The 16,079-nt window shown below is 48.2% G+C and overlaps 1 protein-coding gene across 2 annotated transcripts in view; it reads right to left on the reverse strand.

The window, feature by feature from the left end:
* The window catches only part of svild (supervillin d), a 52,498-nt gene that overhangs the window by 10,272 nt on the left and 26,147 nt on the right, over window positions 1-16,079 (reverse strand). For both annotated transcript variants that reach the window (XM_036521217.1, XM_036521225.1), the window contains 11 exons: window positions 15,730-15,860; window positions 14,258-14,486; window positions 12,173-12,783; window positions 11,762-11,897; window positions 4,007-4,154; window positions 3,467-3,556; window positions 3,253-3,339; window positions 2,843-3,023; window positions 2,255-2,427; window positions 761-916; window positions 204-340 (listed from right to left, as the gene is read on the reverse strand). In XM_036521217.1, the coding sequence (XP_036377110.1) occupies window positions 204-340; window positions 761-916; window positions 2,255-2,427; window positions 2,843-3,023; window positions 3,253-3,339; window positions 3,467-3,556; window positions 4,007-4,154; window positions 11,762-11,897; window positions 12,173-12,783; window positions 14,258-14,486; window positions 15,730-15,860 (2,079 nt within the window). The remainder of the gene's footprint in view (window positions 1-203; window positions 341-760; window positions 917-2,254; window positions 2,428-2,842; window positions 3,024-3,252; window positions 3,340-3,466; window positions 3,557-4,006; window positions 4,155-11,761; window positions 11,898-12,172; window positions 12,784-14,257; window positions 14,487-15,729; window positions 15,861-16,079) is intronic.

Below are 16,079 nucleotides of genomic sequence, written 5' to 3' on the forward strand. Positions count from 1 at the left end.
GTGACAAAGCTATATCAATAACAATATTTAAATCTGGCAGTGTTGCTACCATGTTTAGGTGAAATACATAATAAGGTAAAAGGTACCATGGTAAATCTAACTTCAGTTAAAAGCTTCCATAAAGATGTGTGAGCTGTAAAAATGAATCTGCTGTACTGAATGCACGCACATTCATGTATGCAGCGGGTGCGCTAGGGCAGTACCTTGGCTTTCTCGATGACGTTGGCAAACTCCCCGCTCCACAGGTAGCAGTGTTTGGGTGTAATAAGCAGGAAGCAGTCCCCGCTGTTTAGCGACCGAGCCGTCGGCTCCACCAGACGCACCTGGACGTGCCTCCGACCTGCAGGCAGGAAGCAAACACGTCCCCCCTGAGAGAGCGCGGTCACCCCTTCGCCCCAGCCGGAAACAGGCTGTAACTACGGCTTTCTGACCTCACCCAGGGGCCACATTCAATTCCATAACCTAAAGCACCACAAATTATTGCTGCAGTACATGGAAGCTTACTGTGGTGCTCACTGTAGGAGCCAAGAATATTCACACACTCTACCTCAGGATCTATGTCAAAGTCATTAGACATCAAAATTAAAAAGGGGATGTTATAAAAAACAGGTAAAGGGCAAATCCTTTTCCCCCGGGCTTTTGTAGCTGACGCCCTGAGGAGAACCTCATCTACACAGTAAGAAATCCAGAAAGCTACAGGATCAGCATCCCTTGAGGGCCAGAGTGCTCTGGCCCTGCCTGAACAACCCCTGTCCCTGACCTTTGATTTGGATGAGCATGAGCTTGTTGAAGGGCACGGCGCTGTTGTTGGTCACCACCTCGGTGGACTTCACATTGCGCAGATGGACTTTGCGGAAGTTCTCCTTGCTGGCCAGCCCCGCCAGTGCAGCGTCGGCCAGGTTGGAATGTTTGGCCACTGGACAGAGAGACAACACAGAGAGGTGAGACCAGACCACCCTGAGAAACAGGTCACCCCCACTATCCCTGGGCTGGGCTGGAGGGCGTCCAGCTGGAACAAAGGTATGGGTACCATCTGGCTAGTGATTGCTAAAAACATTAAAAGACGACAGTAAAAAGAAAGTTGTATTCAAATTCTGATACTGCATAAATCTTTTAAGTGCACCAACTGTATTTCACGTCCGTGACAACTGATAAAATGACAAAACTGAAAAAATTTAAAAGTTTCACTGTCATCCATGATGTAGTTGGAAATCCCTGAGGTTGAAGCTTTCTGGGAAAAGTCAGTAAGTATTTTAAAATTATGCTCAGAAAGCCTTCAGCTGGGTACGCCACACAAGCCAAGCCAAATGCCCTACGGCCACGAGTTTGATTTTATACATGATTGGCCCACCACAGCAAATACTTTCCCTGGGGTTTGTTTTCTCACAGAGCCATCCCTGGTGCCTAAGGTCTCCATTACGGTGTTTCCCAAATGTGCAACATAATTTCAAAGTAAAATCCCTTTCAGAGCGGGTCATACTCATCAGGCTTTTGTGTTCAGACAGTGGAAGTTTTGTGCGAACAGTGTGGGGGTAAAACACAGAAACTATGACTCAAATGGTGTAGAACTGCTTTGTAAAATGAGAGTTCCTCTGAAGGCAGCAAGCACAGTGATATCACTGTCCATGAGACTTCGCCACGTGACTCCTTGAGTGCTTTCACTCAGATTCACAGCCTGTCCAGATGAGTTACAGGTTCGTGAGAACGCACAATCTGTTGAGGTAGACGGCGCATGCAGCAGTTCTGCGCTTTCTCCAGCTCACCGCAGAACACCTGGGCTGCGGACTCCAGGGCCAGAAGGTGATTATTCAGGCCAGGTGGTTCAAGGGAGAGGAGGAGGGGTCACTTACAATGAGCCGTGCAAGATCTCATAAAGCACCTGCAGTTTTATTTGGTGTTTATTTACTCCAGCACACCACTGGCTATCCTGCCCTGTGTTTCATCATAAGCTTTCCACACCAACCAGTGATATTTGCTGGGATCCAGAAAGGAAAAAAAGTTGTGTTCTGCTACAGTCAGTGCTGTTTTCCACACTGCCCTCCTCACTGCCACGTGGCTTTTTTCCTAGTACACGAGTGATATATTATATCACCTACTGATTTGTACCCATCTAGGATAGAAATTTATATCGGTGCTCAAGCATCAACCCTAGGATTTGCCTCAAAATTGCAAGGTTTGTCACCTTGTTCTTCACTTGTTTATTTTAATTACTGTCAGATAGTACTGTTCACGACCACTGGGTCATATGACTCACTCCTCTCCACTTGGATCCTCTTGGTTTCCACGGTAGCCACGTTGAGCCGCTGCTCTGTGTACTCCTGCCGGATGTCGTCCCGCGCTGCCAAGGCCCGCAGGGGGTTCCGGGAGGCCTGCGTCTTCCGGGCCGGACGCACCGCCCGCTTGTGCTCAGCCACAGCGGACGTCAGCCTGGACAAAGAAACCACAAGAGGTGAAGCCAAAACACACACACACACACACACACACACACACACACACACACACAGTAAGACACCTGAATACAAATACAGATACTGTATAAGAAAACAGTACCCATACAGACACAGAGAGACACACAGGCAAACCGTATGACGAAGACAAACACAGGCACACATATAGTTACAGAGACTGACACATCTCCTGAGATGGCCCAAATGCACTAAACACAAAGGGAGGAAGGGAGGGAGGCAGGGACATTCCATTTCATGAGCGGGGCAAAGAGCCTTTTAGCCTGGGATTGTGTCTGCTCTGGAAGCACAGCCTGACGAGAGCTGCTCTGCTCACTGTGAACTCTAGAAGAGAAAGAGCTCCTTCAGCACAGGTACACTGTTGGAGTGTGGCGTACTTGGGTGTGTTGGACTGGATGTTGCTGAAGTCCTGTTCAATGACAGCAGGGCTGCTGGAGCTGAGGGCGGAGGGGGAAATGGTCTTGTAGAAGCGTCCGAATGTCTCCTCATCATCCAGCGTCATCACCTCCTTCACCGTCTCCGCCGTCACTTTGATGGAGGTCTCCCGGTGGCCGGATGCTGGTGGCAAGGAAATGGTGAAAAAACCCACACCTCACTTCAGACCCTATAAACAAGACATGGCCCATTCAAAAGCCAGCAGTTTGTCCCCAATCCCCAATCTGGTTAGGGTGCTGTGCCTCCTGCTGCTCAGGGAAGGGTGTTTTCACAGATGTCAGGCCATAACTGACAGAATGGAACCATACTGTAATGTTCCAGAACTGTGCTGGTCCCTGTGGGTCCTGCTCACCTTTGTTATGCAGCTTGCCCAAGAAGGACTCCAGCTTGTCCAGCCTCTTGTCCCCCTCAACTTCGACGTCAGTGCGGGCAGAGATCTCTGTCAGACCGAGAGCGTGGTGACCCCCGAGTTAGAACTGCCTTCCAGCAAGGGCGCTACACGACCTGATGAATGCTAACCCATGAGCATATTGGCATGGGGTTGGCTTAGAGGGAGAGCATTTTACCTTCCAGAGGCTTGACTGGAGTTCCCGTGTTGGATTTCTTGCTGTGGAAGACAGGGAGCTCTTCTCTGCCTGACGCGGGAGCCACCAAGCCTGACAAATTAAAAAGAAAACCCGCTGTGTCACTTCTGCCAGCTTCTGCAACACAACTGTCAGTGAATTCTTCTACTTTATTCAAGCTTGAAAAACATTAAACACATCTACAGTGACAGAAATGGTGGTGCTTTTGAGTTTGAGCTGAATAAACTAATATAATTCATTGAAATTGAACTGTCTCCTCCTTCCTACTGATATCAGAGTAGAGTATGAAGAACAACCCTCTTGGGTAGTACCTACTAAATTAGAGAGAGGGGTGCAACAACCACTTAAACCTTAGCAATATTAGTCTCAAAGGAGACAAGTATAATCAAGGGGTGCATTAAAAAAAGCAACTCCAAAGTGTCTGTCAACAGAACATATTACACACTCTCTTCCAGGGTAATCACCCACCCCCGCTCCCTGAAGGCAGTTTAACGCACTACGCTGGTCTGACGGGGTGCTGACCTCTCTTGGCCATGCGCCCGGCGACAGTGAACTGCGTGGAGTCGTTGGAGGCGCCCTTCCCCTTGGTCTTCCACTGCTCCTCCTTCTCCTGCAGGATCCGCATACGCTCCGCCAACGACATCTTCGTCTCCACATCCGCCTGGGACTTCTGCAGATGCAGGGGGGGGGAGAAGAAGGGGGGGGGGGCATCGCGCTCCCTTTAGAAACACCCCCACAGGTACTTGCACTTGCCAGGTGAACAGCTGCACCTAAATATTTTCCGGTCCAGCTTTGAGCATAGCGCTTCATTAGAAAACGAGCAACTGGCAGGCTGCCTTTGAAGTCAGATTTTTATGGCCACCCGGTTTCGAGTAATAGAGATGCAAAAACGAGCTATTTGCAAGTCAGCACGTAACTCTGATAAACAAAAACATACTTATGGCCAATTATTCTGTATTATGAAAAAAAATGCATAAGAAAGCTTTAGGAAAGTAAAAGAAAGGAAGAATTTAAACACTAAAGCCACACAATTAATAGACACACACCCACACATAAATCTGCGGGTTTCAAATAGGGCCTCTGAAATGCAGACGTGTTTGAATCTCAAATGTTTACTAACCACAAATAAATCTGAAGTGTAAAGCGCTCCACAAACAACCACAGAAAATGTTCTAGGAGGTTGTTTCTGTGAGAAAATCCAGCAAATGAGCCAGTGAGAGAGAGCGAGCATGTCTGGATGGGCGTGTGTGTGTGTGTGTGTGTGTGTGTGTGTGTGTGTGTGTGTGTGTGTGTGTGTGTGTGTACTTCTGCGCATGTGTGTGTGTGTGTGTGTGTGTGTGCGCACTTCTGCACACACATGTGTGTCTACATGTGTACATCTTTGTGTGTGTCTGTGTTTATGAGTATGTACATCCCTGTAGCAATCTTTGAGTGTGTGTGTGTGTGTGTGTGTGTGTGTGTGTGTGTGTGTGTGTGTGTGTGTGTGTGAGTGAGAGTGTGTGTGTGTTTACACATGCCTTTGTCAATGTGAATGCATACGTGAGAATGTGTGTGACAGCACATAGATCACCTTGTGACTCCGAGAGGGTAGAGGGCAGCTGGAGGAGACCTGCAGGGCCTCCGATGAGAGAGTGGTCTGGATAGGAGGGGATGGAGGGTGGGATATTCATTGTAGTGGAGGATGGCAGATTACAGCAAATCTTACAGATTACAGCAAGATTTTACAGCAAATTTCTCAGCCTTCGTAACAGCCCACACCCTCATGTCCAACACAAAGCAAAGGGCAGCTTTTATCACCCAGTGGACTCTGTGCACGTTTACTTAATGGACAAATCTGCATCAATGAAGTCCGCTTTCAGCGGGGCATATTTTACGCCATGATTGTAAAACCACGGCACTTTCAAAAGGGTTACGCAAAGGTTAACACACATTTCAGGCCAAACAACACAAACATGCAGAGAGATGGGGGGTGGGGGGGGCAGTTGATGGTGCGGGCAGTTGCAGTTGGGCTATGGCTGGGCGAGCCCAGAGGTCAGCACACTCCCCCTCATCACTGGCCACGCTCCGTGCATTTGTGTGTGTGTGTGTGTGTGTGTGTGTGTGTGTGTGTGTGTGTATCAGCCTTACCTTCTCTCTCCTTTCCCCCACACACACGGTCTCTCCGCTATAGAATCACGGGGTAAAACGTGGTTTAAACCCCCTATGGTCCAAACACTTGGAGCTGCACTGCATGCTGTGAGTGTTTAAGCATCACTAAATAGGTGCGTGTGGACATTCCTGCTTGTTTACAGGCTTGGCCATCAGAAGAGGGTAATTGTACAATCAGTCAAACACAGTGCTGCAGTTTAGCACAAGATTTACAGAGCTCCTTCTGTTGCACCTGAAGTCTGCTATTAAAATAAATTACCAAAGATTTACATCAAACAGCTCCCAGTGATCCAAGGGGATATTCTCCAGTAATTGATAGACATGCTAGTAATCGAGCATTATGTGTTTTATTGCCCTAGCGAATTTTCCAGCGGCTTGCTGGCAAACACAGAGGCGCTTTGGTGTTTCATTCTTGCACGGTGAGTCGTTTTCCGCTGTGAGCTTCACATTTTTAACATGCTGCCACAAATGTCCTCCCAAGGCCTCTGTGGCTTTCACATGGCAAAACCGGCCAGCTAAACACAGCCAACACGCTAATTCATTCATTTAGCTCTTTTACTCATTAAGAAACACCTGATTGTGATTAACAATGAGAGAAACACACAACACACACACAAGGGCATCCCGCTGCCAGAGTTCATTATGCTGAGACATGCTGGGACGAATTATTTTAGGCTGGAGCTCAAAGAAAAACCAAAACCACACAGTTTGCTGCAAATACCCATCCATTATATATTTTTAAAACCTCCTCTACCCTTACTTTTATAGAAAATGACAGAATTGACCAATGAAACAACGATGAAGTACCGAATTAAATTTATACTGGAATATTTTAAGTGGCGAACAGGACGATTACAGCACACAGTGCAGAAATGCAATGGAACACAATGTGCTGTTCAGTGTTGTCTGCGTTCTGGTCGGGTGAGGACTGAATGGTAGATAATAGCATTGCTAGTGTTGCCCCGCAGCAGAGGGGCAACACCAATCTGGCATGCGCCCCTGCTCTGTGCCCCGCGACATCTGGAATACGCAACCCTTGCAGGTGCTTGTGCCTCACAAAAACTGAAAGCTCATAAATTCCACGCACCATTCATTGGTTTTCTCTCAAGAATAAGTAATAATTGGCTTGGTCAGTGCCTCTCTGGTGGCAACTGAAATCCTAGCCTGGGGGGCAGACAAACAGTAGTATTGCACACTGGCACTATTGTGATCCACAGCTAAAGCCTGTCAGCGACAGGAAATGCCTCAGTCGACAAAAACCCAAGGAGGGATCACTCAGAGCAGACCTTCACAGAAAGCCATGTTCCCCCAACTTACAGCAGCAGAACATTCAATATTGAACAAGTTTTCTTTTCCTTATGACAAGCAGGGACACATTGTTGACTGTGATACTCCAGGTCACTGAAATTCAAACCAAAACAAGGCACTCAACTGCAAACAAAAAACAGTGTTGTGCCAGACACACATATACAGTGCAAAGACACATGCAAACACTGACCTAATTAAACATATCATAACTGGCTTTTTCTCATAGCAAATACAAAGAGAGCTGAAGAAACAGGCTCCTGAAGGGGGGGGGGGGGGGGGGGGGGACTAGAGGAGGGTATGGAAAAGGATCTAGGATTATTTAAGAAAACTGAAGTGTAAGAATTCACTGAAAATTAATGGGTTGGTTAAAAAAAACTGAATAAAAGGCATTTGTACTTAAATTTGAGAGATATATTTTCACAAATGAAGGGAAACAACACAAAGCTCAGTGACCATGAGAACTCAAACTGGGGTTTGCTCGTGGGACACAAGGGAAGCTGACTGATTTTTGCGGCAAATAAATAATGGCAGGAAAATGGACCTTTAAATACTTCAGCATTTCTTGTGTTTAGTACTGACAGGGCCTTGCTTTGACAGTGTGTACAATACCAGCACAACAAGCATGACAGCATGCTGGTTGCTGGCTTACCCAGCAAAAGGTGTGGATGGAGGCATTGTGGGAATTCTCATTGTCTACCTACAGCTGAAAGGCACAGGAGAGAGTGAAGAAGACAAGAGGAGTGAGGGATAGTGCACATCAACAAAGAACAGGAGAAAGGAAGGAAACAGAAAACAAAGTCTGAACCCCCAAAGAGTGCTGACACGGAGGAACTGCTGGGTAAAAACCACATCCCCCAAACTCTCATCCCCCCGTCCGTCTCACTCTCCCCACCCGTGCCATGGTAAGAGGGTGTAATTACATCATTAATGTGGTCATGAACCGTAATGACATCTACAAATACACAGCCAATCACCAGCCCTGACAGGTAGGAATGAATGAGCACTTTGTTACAGGCCTATAAGCAAGTGGCAGGCTACAGAGCCAGCCCTGGGGAGGAGAGAAGAATTATTGTGGTGAGGTCATTGTTATCATACCCCCACCTTCCCCAGACTGTCAGTATTCCGTTTCCATTCTACGCCACTTAAATACACTGGACAGATGTCAAAACCTCCTCCAGGTCTAAACCAGGCCGAAGGGAGGCAGGGGGTGGAATAGAGTGACTCATAAGCTCAGTTAAAAGGGGGAGTGAGGGTGATGAAAATTGGTTTCAGACATCTTGGCTTTTTATACTTTTTTAACAGTGATTTGTTGCTGCTGTGCAAAAGGCATCATACTGGGTCCCAACAGATCGATGCATCAAGTTGAAATCTTCACACAAATGCATCAAGGGGTAGCCTTTTCAAATCACTTACAGAAGACTACAGCTATTTTAACAGATCACTGCTTCTAAGACTAAACGTGTCCCTGTAAATAATTTCTGAGCCACTGATCCTTTTGTAATTAGGTCATTTACAATCTTTACATAAAGGTTCTATACATCATTATAGGAATATACTTCATGTCACTGATAAACACACCTACATTGTTCTGTGTTTTATCATTGATCAAATTGGTGTCATCCCTTCTCTCAGCAGCCCCTCCCACCAACAAAAATTGATGTAAGTGAAATACTGCTATAAGTAGCAATTTAGGGAATAAAACAAAATAGAAGATGAAATGAAAATGGAAAACAGGAAAAATGAAAAGGAAACAAAAGACCGACCCCCATTATCATCCTTTGCTGGGGCCCTGTTGTCAAGAGTGCTTTACTTCTCAATCACATGAGGGTCACATGGCAGTCCCACGCCTCATGGAAGTGCTATGGTCTGTGCTTTCATTTCATGTGATGTAATTGCAAATATCTAGAAAGTTCTAAGCTCCCTTAGCCAGTTTATTTAATGAAGAATCTGGGTTTTTCCAGTTGATTGTAATCCATTTTCCTTGCAGGCCTTACTGCTAGATTGCTGTATTTGTTTTGGAACAGGCCGTCCAATTCACAATCACAAAGACTAATAGACAATAGATACAGACACACAAGAAAACCAGCCCCAAGCAGAAGGAAACAGCTTTGTCTGTGTTCTCCCAATAGGATGTCAACAACGGGCAGCTCCACAGCAGATCAAACAGCTTCTTGTCCTTTGAATCTCAGGCATAAAAATCGAATGTCGGCATGTATTTAATGTAATCATGACTATGTAATATATTAAGTGCAATGTATTTTGTTGTAAAAGCTGATGACTCAAAACATAAAATGTTTAGTGTTTCTTCTTTTTTCTAGAGATAGTTGCATAGAATTAATCTGGATTCTTTGCATGAATCTACAGAAATGGGTAAAGGATGATTCCACAAAGCAGTAAATGGATATGGAGGGAGGTACACTTACAGGAAGTTATTTTCTTCCTCACTAATTCTCATTGCATTAAGTGCCAGTGGATTATACGTTAATTATACAATATAGTGGCACAATAATCTAGTCTTAAGTTATATGACGATACATCCTTAACCGGGATACCAAATCATTTTAAAACCTGTCTAATTACGAGTTGTGCAATAATAAGCATCATATCAACTGTGGAATCAAGTGTCATGCCTCCAGCTCTATAATGGTAGCTTGAGAAAACTAAATTTTATTGTCTGTGTACCCCCTACCCAAATAAAGTGAAAAAAAACAGGCTTAGATATGGAAAATATATGAGTTAATTTTAACTTCGACAAAAATTCATGTGAATGTACAGAAAAACACTGCAGCCATCACTAAGTGCAACCATCTGCTCCAGGAGAAGGTGGCTGCATCGTACACCCAACACAGATGCTGCTTTCCATGAGAAGAAAGAGTTGCCACATCTGCTACAGCTCAGCTACACATGACTGAATGAAGCACTCCCACTTCCCCCATCCCACTTTGGCCCAGACTCTGAAGGACTCCCATAACCAAGGGCGCATATCACAGAGTTCACCTCCTCATCATTCTTTCACCCCTCTGGAAAAGCTCAGGATCATCACGGGGGTGGGGTGTGTCAACACCGGCCAGCTGAGCGGAAACAAGGGTCCAGAAGGACCGCCGTCCAAATCTTGCACACATTACACAGTTTGTTTTCCCTAGGTGCTCAAAAACTCTAAAATTACCATTTATTAAACAGGGAGTGTTTTAAAGCGTTATTGGAGTAGAGTGTAATGTGGAAGACCTATCCAATTATGAAAAAAAAGTATGCGTGCAATAAGCACAGCGTTGCAAAATGGCAACCCGAGGGGCTGTGATCATGGTTTCAGGTGTGGACTTGCTAAAAGAGCAAAGTCCTTCAACAATGTTGACAAAGTTGGTGGCAAAGGCTGAACAGGTTACTGCGGTGGGGTGTGGGTGCACAAGTTGAGTGGGGCAAAAAAGAAAACCCAGCTGCCGTAATAACAGATAAGATATTGTTCTTATCACACAAGTAGGTAAGAACCGCTGTCCTCCTGTTGCCACTGCCCTCTCATCAACTAACGGATGATCACAGATATGAGGGCGGAGCATCAAGGACCCCTTCCCCCATGTACATCCACAGGCCAAAGCCTGAGTATAGCAAATTCCAATCCAGGTCACTAGGCTACACTTGGTGGGATCTAAGTCAGTTCACTGAAGTATTACCAAGACAGATGAAGACAGAAAATCTGCAGACATGTTCTAGAGCAGTGGTTCTCAGCCAATGTGCCGCAGCACACTGGTGTGCCGTGAGGCAAAGTGAAGTGTGCCATGGAATTTTGAGGAATCCCCAATGCGTTTTTATATATGTGTGTGTGTGTGTGTGCACTTACACTCTGTGAAAAGACTGATGTTTTATGCTGTACTATTAACCCTTTCACACGTAACTTATTTTTATGATATGTAGTGCATGCTACGTTACATGGTTCGTTATGTTTATTAAGCTTCTCATAGTTTTCAGTTAGCATTTGCTATATTTTTTAACGTTAAATCGCTATTTCCTCAAAGCTAAAATTAGCTTGAATTTTTCTAGTCCCCTAGTGTTCTAATCGCACCGGTTTTAGCATATGTGCTAAACAGCAAATCACACCGGTGTGACCGTACATGCGAAAGGGTAAAAAAATCTTGGCTTTTTAACAGTCCCCCCCCCCCCCCCCCCCGAGTGTCACTGTCCACCGCGATGTTTCACTGTAGACATCGTCATATGCCAATTCGGTAGACATCGCCCAACCCTAATACAAAGATTCAGTCAAAAGCCAGAGCTGTCCTGAGCCATTCTCCTGGGATGTTTTCTTTACCCACTGCTGACAATGCCCTCTGCCTTCAGTCACATCTCCCTCTGTAGCCAGTTTGATTGGGACACAGCGAGACTGACGCCTGGGCAGCAGAGACAGTCCCGCCCCATCAGGAGAGACACAGGAAGCGCGCGTATGATATTGTTACGAGCGGGCCGGTCAGCAGCGGCGGGCCGGGAGGCCGGTTAAGCCCTGAGATGCAGTGCAGCCCGATCCAAAATCCCCTTTCCTGGCAGCTGAGCAGAAAAGAGCGCTGACTCAGTGCTGGCACAGACCCCTGTGCCCCCACTCACCCATCCTCGCAGCGGCTCCACTCCTCATTTTTACAGTCTCTCTGCACTGACCTGCCATTCCCTGCTGGGGCTCCACCCCCTCCGGCAACCACTCTACCAACGCACTCAGTTCTGTTCTATGAATGACCCAGTATCGAGGCACCTGATAGGCTCCATGTAAAGTGGAACCGAAACCACAGTGTGACCGTCCGCGACCTAGAGGCTGTGTTGATTCAGCAGGCCCTACCGCACCTTCTTCCTCCAGGCATTCTCTGCGTCCTGCAGCTGGTTGCAGCGGTCAGCCAGGGACGTGTGAACCACCTCGCTGGGCTTGCTCTTCTTCAGCTTACCCCTCCAGTCATCTTCGCTGCTGACCATATCAGACAGCCTGGCAGGGTGGGAGGGACCAATTCAGAAAACCACACACCCAACCCCACCCACATACAGCCACAGGCCCACTATCTACACTGTCCTAAAACATTCTCACAAACAGGGCTAAGCTACTACAGGGATCAGAAAGATTTAAGGGCTAGATGCATTGCAAGCACTGAGGTGGTCTCATTTCAGGAACACTGGTCTCTACTAATTTAAGTCACTTTTAATTACTAACTTTATAACTTAAACAGCAATGGACTGAAGAGAGGAGCGACAGGTGATCCATACCTGTCTTTCAGGGAGGAGGCCAAGCTACCATCCAGACTGCTGTCCAACTCATCGCCCTCCTCAGACAAAGAGGAGGTCTTCTCCAGGCGGTAGGTCTCATCGGGGGAGGGTGCACGGCCCGGGGCCTTGGTAGAGGCCTCTTCTCTGGAGCTGGAGGAACTGCTCCTGTCCCTCAGACTCCAGCGGTCAGAGGGAGGGGGACTGTCATCACTTGCGGACCCCTGGGAGCTCTCCAGGTGTGCTGCGTCTGCCTCCTCCTGCTCCTCCTCCTCTTCCTCCTCCTCCTCCTCCTCTTCCTCATCTCCCTCCCTTTCCAGCTCCTCCTCCTCCTCATTCTGACCTCTCCGCAGCATGTCCAGGGGCGTCTCCCCAGGGGAGTGCTGTGCAGAGCTCCCTGCACCCCCAGAGTCGCTCTCCACGCTAGTGGAGCGGCTCTTCTTCAGGATGCTCCTGACCTCTCGGGGCTCGGAATCCTGGCGCTGCAGGGGGCGCCGGGGGGTCTGCTGCTCCTCCGGGAGCTGCCGCATCTCGGAGGGCTTCAGGCTGGAGGACTGGGCCTGCTGGCGGTCAGACAGCTGCAGTGGGGGTAGCTGGGTCAGATCAGTCTGGACCTGTCGGGAGGGGGGGGGTCGAACAAAAAAGAGGAAAAATGACCTCAAACTTCCAACATGATGGTTCGTGAAACCTGGCTGCTTAAGTCCTAGCCTCGTGGCCGTTTTACACTGTTAATACAGTTTCCTGAATCTGGTGCAGCTTGCATGTGTCACCTGCATTTCAACGCTGTTCTTCCAGGTGGCTCTAAAATTACCCTGGCAGAACTCATCTGAGTGACAGAGGTAACGGAGCGCATTATCTGCGGGGCAAGGTTGTCCTGGGACTAAAAAAATTCTGTGGTGTACACACATGTCTATCCTTCTGCAGCTGATTATGATGTGCCTCCTGTGTCTCTGGGTGCTGTAAAAACTCTGCTAATGCTTAACAGGGAGAAAAACACCGATGGCAAAACAAAAACCCAAGATGTATGGTTGGAAGCAGCACCATTCATAAATCTGCTTCATAAAGGTGTGTGCTTAGTACATATAACCAACCACTCTCCACGGCAAGCGTTTTCAAATACTGGGTTCTTCAAAGAAACTAAAAAAAAAAAAACAAATGAGTTTAGAAATCTGAGGCATCCTTTACAGGCAGAAAGTTCTGCAGGCCATGGAGGGGAGGCGCTCAGGAGACAGTACTCTCTGCAGGCCCGGGGGGAGGGGTACAGCAGACAGTACTCTCTGCAGGCCCGGGGGGAGGGGTACAGCAGACAGTACTCTCTGCAGGCCCGGGGGGAGGGGTACAGCAGACAGTACTCTCTGCAGGCCATGGAGGGGAGGCGCTCAGCAGACAGTACTCTCTGCAGGCCCGGGGGGAGGGGTACAGCAGTGCTGGAGGTCAGTTCCAGAACACACGCGCCTGGAACACACTCCCAAGGGAGGCCCAGTGGGGCAACACTGCCAGTGTCTCTCCACACTCAGAAATGGTGTGCAGGAGGGTGGAGCTTGCACTGCGAAACGCAGGGAGATTACACATGGCCATGGCTATGACCGGCTGCTGGCTGACACGGCGGCATAATAAAGAAGCCACTGAGTTAAGGGCATGTCTGTCTCGTCACGAACCCATAGTCACATGCATTTTTCTGCTAGTGTCAAGTGTGCAACAAAATACTTGTTTGATTGCATGCAATCACTTTCCCACTGTTTTTTGGCATTTGCTTGTTCTATCTAGTCTTATTTGTATCTTTGTATTCTTAAATCACTGTATTGCGTTTCATTTTATGTACACCACCTTGAGCGTGGGAACAGTGCATAACAACTACAATTTATTAGGAATATATATTTTTTTATTATCGTTGCTGCACTTGTGATCACCGTGAGATTGCATTCTTTTCTGTAACAGTAAAAACTGGATCACAAAAAAACGCATTCCCGCAGAGCAGACACAACAGAGTAACAACATGTGCAAGCTGAGGAAGGTCAAATTAGCTCCTCAAGGACTGAGGTATGGAGCTAATTCTGTCACATTTAGTCAACTTAGGGCTTGGCTCACCAGCTCGACCTCGTCCACAGTGATAGGCTGTGTGCGGTAGCGTCCCCCTTTCTGTCTGCGCTTGTCTGCAGCCTCCACCACCGGCTCTGCCTTGCTGTCCAGCTGGGATATCTTGTTGAAGAGGGCCATCTTCTCGCTGAGGGTACCTTTTGAGCCTTCGCCTCTCCCTATGGACCTCCCCACTTCCCACCCGGACTGGACCTCGTCTGACACGGACACCTTGGGGAGGCTGCAGGGCCGGAGGGGAGAAGAAGAGACAGAGAAAGAGAGTGGATATCAAGGTGTGTAAGGTGAATCTACACTAATGTTTGTCTGCTAACTGCTAATCCCCCATCCCCCCCCCCCCCCCCCCCCCGCCCCCCCAATGTCATCGTCCATCGCATCATATGCAAGTAGACCCAGAATCTATAGAGCGATGGAAAAAAGGAGCAGTCCGAATTCCGTAACTGTCAGAAGAGCCCTTGGGGGGGTCGGGGGGGGGGTTTTGCTCAGGCCTCATTCCTTATCTGGAGCAGACCGCGCCATTGGCGCTGCACCCGCTCACATTTCCAGCCCGCAGCTGCGAGACGACCTGATTTACAGAGGCCGCTGACGGCGCGGCGCTCCCGTGCTGAGGGGACACTGGGGAGGCGCTGGGCGGAATCCAGGGCCGCTGCTTCAAGATGCGTCCTGTTCAGCCGCCTAATCTCTTTATGGCTGCTCCCGCTGGGCCTGGAAGATAAACAGCGATCTGCTCCCCGGCTCTCTCGGGCCTGCGGCTCGCCACACCTGGAGGCCATTCCGTCAGAGGAATGAGAGTGAGGGGCCGGTTCGGCAAGGTTCCCAGCACCGCAGACGCGATAGACGCGTAGACGTCTCTCTCTCTCTCCCCGAGAGGTCCACAGGACCGGAGACAGCGGAGAGAGAGATGGGTTGAGAGAGGGGCCGCTGACAAAAGCCTGTGAGTCTGCCCATTAATCCCGCCCCGACCCCCCTCAGAGAGAGGGAGACCTGGACGCAGGCCCCACGGTCTCCCGGGCAGCAGGGCCCAGAGGTGGTCTGGATGAACTGACGTTATCCCGACAGGGCCGCAACCAGCTGGGATTAGACGGATTATGTCAGCCCCCATACCCTCAGATGGTTATCAGACAGACAGCGTTCTGCGAGTCTGCCTCCTGATTCACTCTTTAACACACCAGTGCCAGGAAACATTCTGAGATAACACACATTTTCACCTACACCACTACCTAGGGAGAAATATGACACGCTCATGACTAATGCTGAAGGTATCTTACCCAAAAGCAGGCTCACTAACGGATCTGAGAAGCCAGAGTCACAATACCAGAGAAATACCAAAGGAAATCTCGCTGAAGTTCTATGGATGAACATATTTGGTGTTCAAACATTTTGCTAGTTTAATAAAAAGAAAGCCAAATAAGTTCTCTTTCAGCATATCTATCCAAGTGGTGTCTCATCTCCAAGGCCACACCTACCTCACTGCCACCACCATTTCCTCGCTGGTGATTGGCTGTGTGAGAGCCCGCTGCTCAGTGGCACGTCGTGCCCGACGTTCATGAGCCCCACCTTCTGGGCGGGGCTTCAAGACAGATGTCTTCTCCAGCTCCTGGGGACACACACAGATAAGGGGTATATTTTTAGTGTTTTTCCACTACACAGCAATTCTCCTGAGTCACACTAGTTCTTGTTCCATGCCCCATCACATACCAGTTCAAACAGACCACAGTACTAACCAATGCAAATAGCAAGCAGAGAGATCTTTCCACTGCTCTGGTGGGCACATTAAAATGCATAAAGGTTACATCCATGAATAACTTCACTGAAC

This window comes from Megalops cyprinoides, chromosome 1 (assembly GCF_013368585.1).
Source record: "Megalops cyprinoides isolate fMegCyp1 chromosome 1, fMegCyp1.pri, whole genome shotgun sequence".
NCBI lineage: Eukaryota > Metazoa > Chordata > Actinopteri > Elopiformes > Megalopidae > Megalops > Megalops cyprinoides.